At 32.6% G+C, this 2,759-nt stretch overlaps 1 protein-coding gene across 1 annotated transcript; it reads right to left on the reverse strand.

Moving 5' to 3' along the window:
• Window positions 1–1,226: 1,226 nt before the first annotated feature.
• LOC144560994 (ethylene-responsive transcription factor ERF073-like) lies at window positions 1,227–2,496 on the reverse strand. Its single transcript, XM_078310216.1, has 2 exons — window positions 2,243–2,496; window positions 1,227–2,061 (listed from the first exon to the last, which is right to left on the reverse strand). Exons 1-2 carry the CDS (start codon window positions 2,445–2,447, stop codon window positions 1,532–1,534), a joined length of 735 nt encoding a protein of 244 aa, XP_078166342.1. The 5' UTR covers window positions 2,448–2,496; the 3' UTR covers window positions 1,227–1,531.
• Between the last annotated feature and the right edge of the window lie 263 nt (window positions 2,497–2,759).

The following is a 2,759-nucleotide window of genomic DNA, read 5'->3' on the forward strand; positions in this document are numbered from 1 at the left end:
TAATTTTGAATTAATTTTCAACAAGGAGGAGACACGAACAAAGATTTTGTGTCATCATCACAAGGACTGAAGAGAAAGAGGACCGAAATTTCTCCTCAGTGGCAATCTAATTGTAAACTTCATGAAAATTTGAATATTAATTTCTATTTTATTGATATTTTGTTGTATCTTTACATTCTCTCTCTCATATGGGTTATTTATAACCTCTAATCTAATTAAAGAATAGCTAGTTGAATACTTGTATTTTAAATTTGAAGCATTCCCTTAGAATAATCCTTGTATTTTAAATTAAATAGTCAGTTGAATAAATTACTTGAGCATAAAGAAAAACATAACATGAATATTACATTACATTACAAGATTCTTAGATGCCTGATACGTACAAGCTTTACACACAACCTTATGTAGTTTAATTACTTAATTCTACAATAAAGGGTATATACAAAACCTTTTGCTAAATCTCAAGCTTAAACAAGAAATCAAAACCCAAAAATTAAGACACATGCAAGTAATTTTGCACCACCAAAATGGTAAAAATATGAAATTTAGTTAGCAATCAACTTTAAGTAAAACCTCACTCCAAATTTTGAGCTGTGAAAACTAGACACCAAACTTTTGATTTTGATAGTCACTCTTTCAAGCTTCCAACTTACAACAGTCACTCCACACACCAAATTTTTAATTACTCATAATTAGCACCATTCAATTTGAGAAAAGTTACCAAGTGCTCCTGTTTTTCTTTTTTGTTTTAAGTTATTTTTTCTATTATGAAATAGAAATATTAAATATTTAGTTGGTCCCTTTTTTAATCATACAATAAATGAGATATGGTCAGAGAATTTTGTATTGGCTAAAAAAGTATCTTCTCTTTGTTAAAGAAGAAAAACATAGCATATAAGAATAAAAACGGATACCAAGCTAGAATATTCAATCCTTGCTTGAAAAATACTTTAGAAATAATTATAGATACTTCTACTACTACATAAGAAAATAAAAATTAGTTGTGCCAATTTTATTTGATTTAAAAAATATTCATTGTAATGAATAAAATATGTTATATATTATTAAAAATAATGAAAATCAAACAAAAATTGGCATTAGTGGGGTTTATAAAAATATTTTAATTATAATATATATATTTCCTCAAAATGAGATGAAAAAAATTAGTTGGGCAATTTTATTGGTTTTCAAAAATACAGATCTTCTCCTTTTAAAAGAGTAAAAATATATACCATATACAAAAAAATGAAAACCAAAGAAAATAACGCATTTTGTTTCTTGAGATGAGATTGATAGTGCCTATTCTGTCTCAAACTAAAAAAAGATGATATATCAGTCTTTTGCCAAATTGTTTATGGTGTTAATCAGATTAATTAAAAAATTTGGGTAGAGGAGTTGGTGCCACAAATTGAAAGATTGAAAGGATGATTGTCAAAATTAAAGTTTGGACTTGTTGATCATATATAACTCAAAATTTACCAGTTTGGTGGTACTAACTCAATGTTATATTTTTGGAAGGAGAGAATTAGATCTAAATCACAAGGCGTTGCCCCTGGGGCAAATCATCAAAGCTCCACAGATCACAGTGGTTCAATCCATCCTCCGCCAATTCACCGTGAAAACCAGTGCCAGTTGTGCTATAACCTCCCATTTCCAAATAGCTATTCAATTCCAAATAATTATTCTCATAGTGCTCAAAATGGATAGAAGCTACATTCACCTCATGCAACTCGTTTTGTACCACCATATTGCATGTATTTGTTTGTTTGGGAGGAGGCTCAGTATCCCGTGAAAAATGTTCGGCAATTACCAGTTTGGTTTTCGCATGCTTTGTTGATTTGGTGGATGTTTTGGGGAAATTGAGCTTGGCTTTGCTACCCTTGATGCGACGTGCCTCGGCATCATAAGCACGTGCCGCCTCTTTAGCAGTGTGGAATGTGCCGAGCCAGACACGGACGCCTTTGTGTGGGTCCCGTATCTCAGCTGCCCATTTGCCTGAAGGACGTTGGCGCACCCCTCGGTATTTCTTTTTCGGGTTAACTTTCGACATGGCAGAGCCTTCTGAAAATTAATACATAATTAAAAACACTCTTACATTCAAGTCAATTCACAAAAAAATATATTGTTCACTTTGCTTCTTCATGAAATGCAAAAGAGAAGATTTCAGATTGTGATCAGCAATATAAGTGTTATAAATGTTATAGAGGAATAATTGCTTGGCTAGAAAAACACAAGATCATACCCAGAGAGGAGGAAGCAAGAGAAAATGGTTCGAGATCAAAATCCTCAGATTCATCAAACTCAGAATCATCAAATCCATCAGAATCATACTCAAAATCATACATGGGGCTACTTTGCCTGTTCCTCTTGTTGGTTTTGTTATCCGACCAACGATGGTTGTTTGCCATCCGTTTGGGCGAATCAGTAATGATAGCACCACCGCACATCTTTCCGTCTTTCTATTCTTGATATATAGAACTAAGATATAAAGGGAGCTGTGTTTCTCCTATCTTTTGTAACAGTGGAAAGGTTGATTTATAATAGGAGGGTGAGGTGCAATTGCAAGGGAGAACAAGTGTATAACTAATAAACAAATAGGTTAATTAAAAGGCAATTTATTAAGCTTAATTCCGAGGTATGATGAAAGTGATATTTTTTAGGGGATGTATATGGCATAGCAAAAGTTGCGGAGTGGCGGGCAAGAAACTATTGTTCAAATCCAGAACAAGTCAGAATCAGAATGACTTTTATTAAGTGGA

This window comes from Carex rostrata, chromosome 10 (assembly GCF_964058835.1).
Source record: "Carex rostrata chromosome 10, lpCarRost1.2, whole genome shotgun sequence".
Classification (NCBI taxonomy): domain Eukaryota; kingdom Viridiplantae; phylum Streptophyta; class Magnoliopsida; order Poales; family Cyperaceae; genus Carex; species Carex rostrata.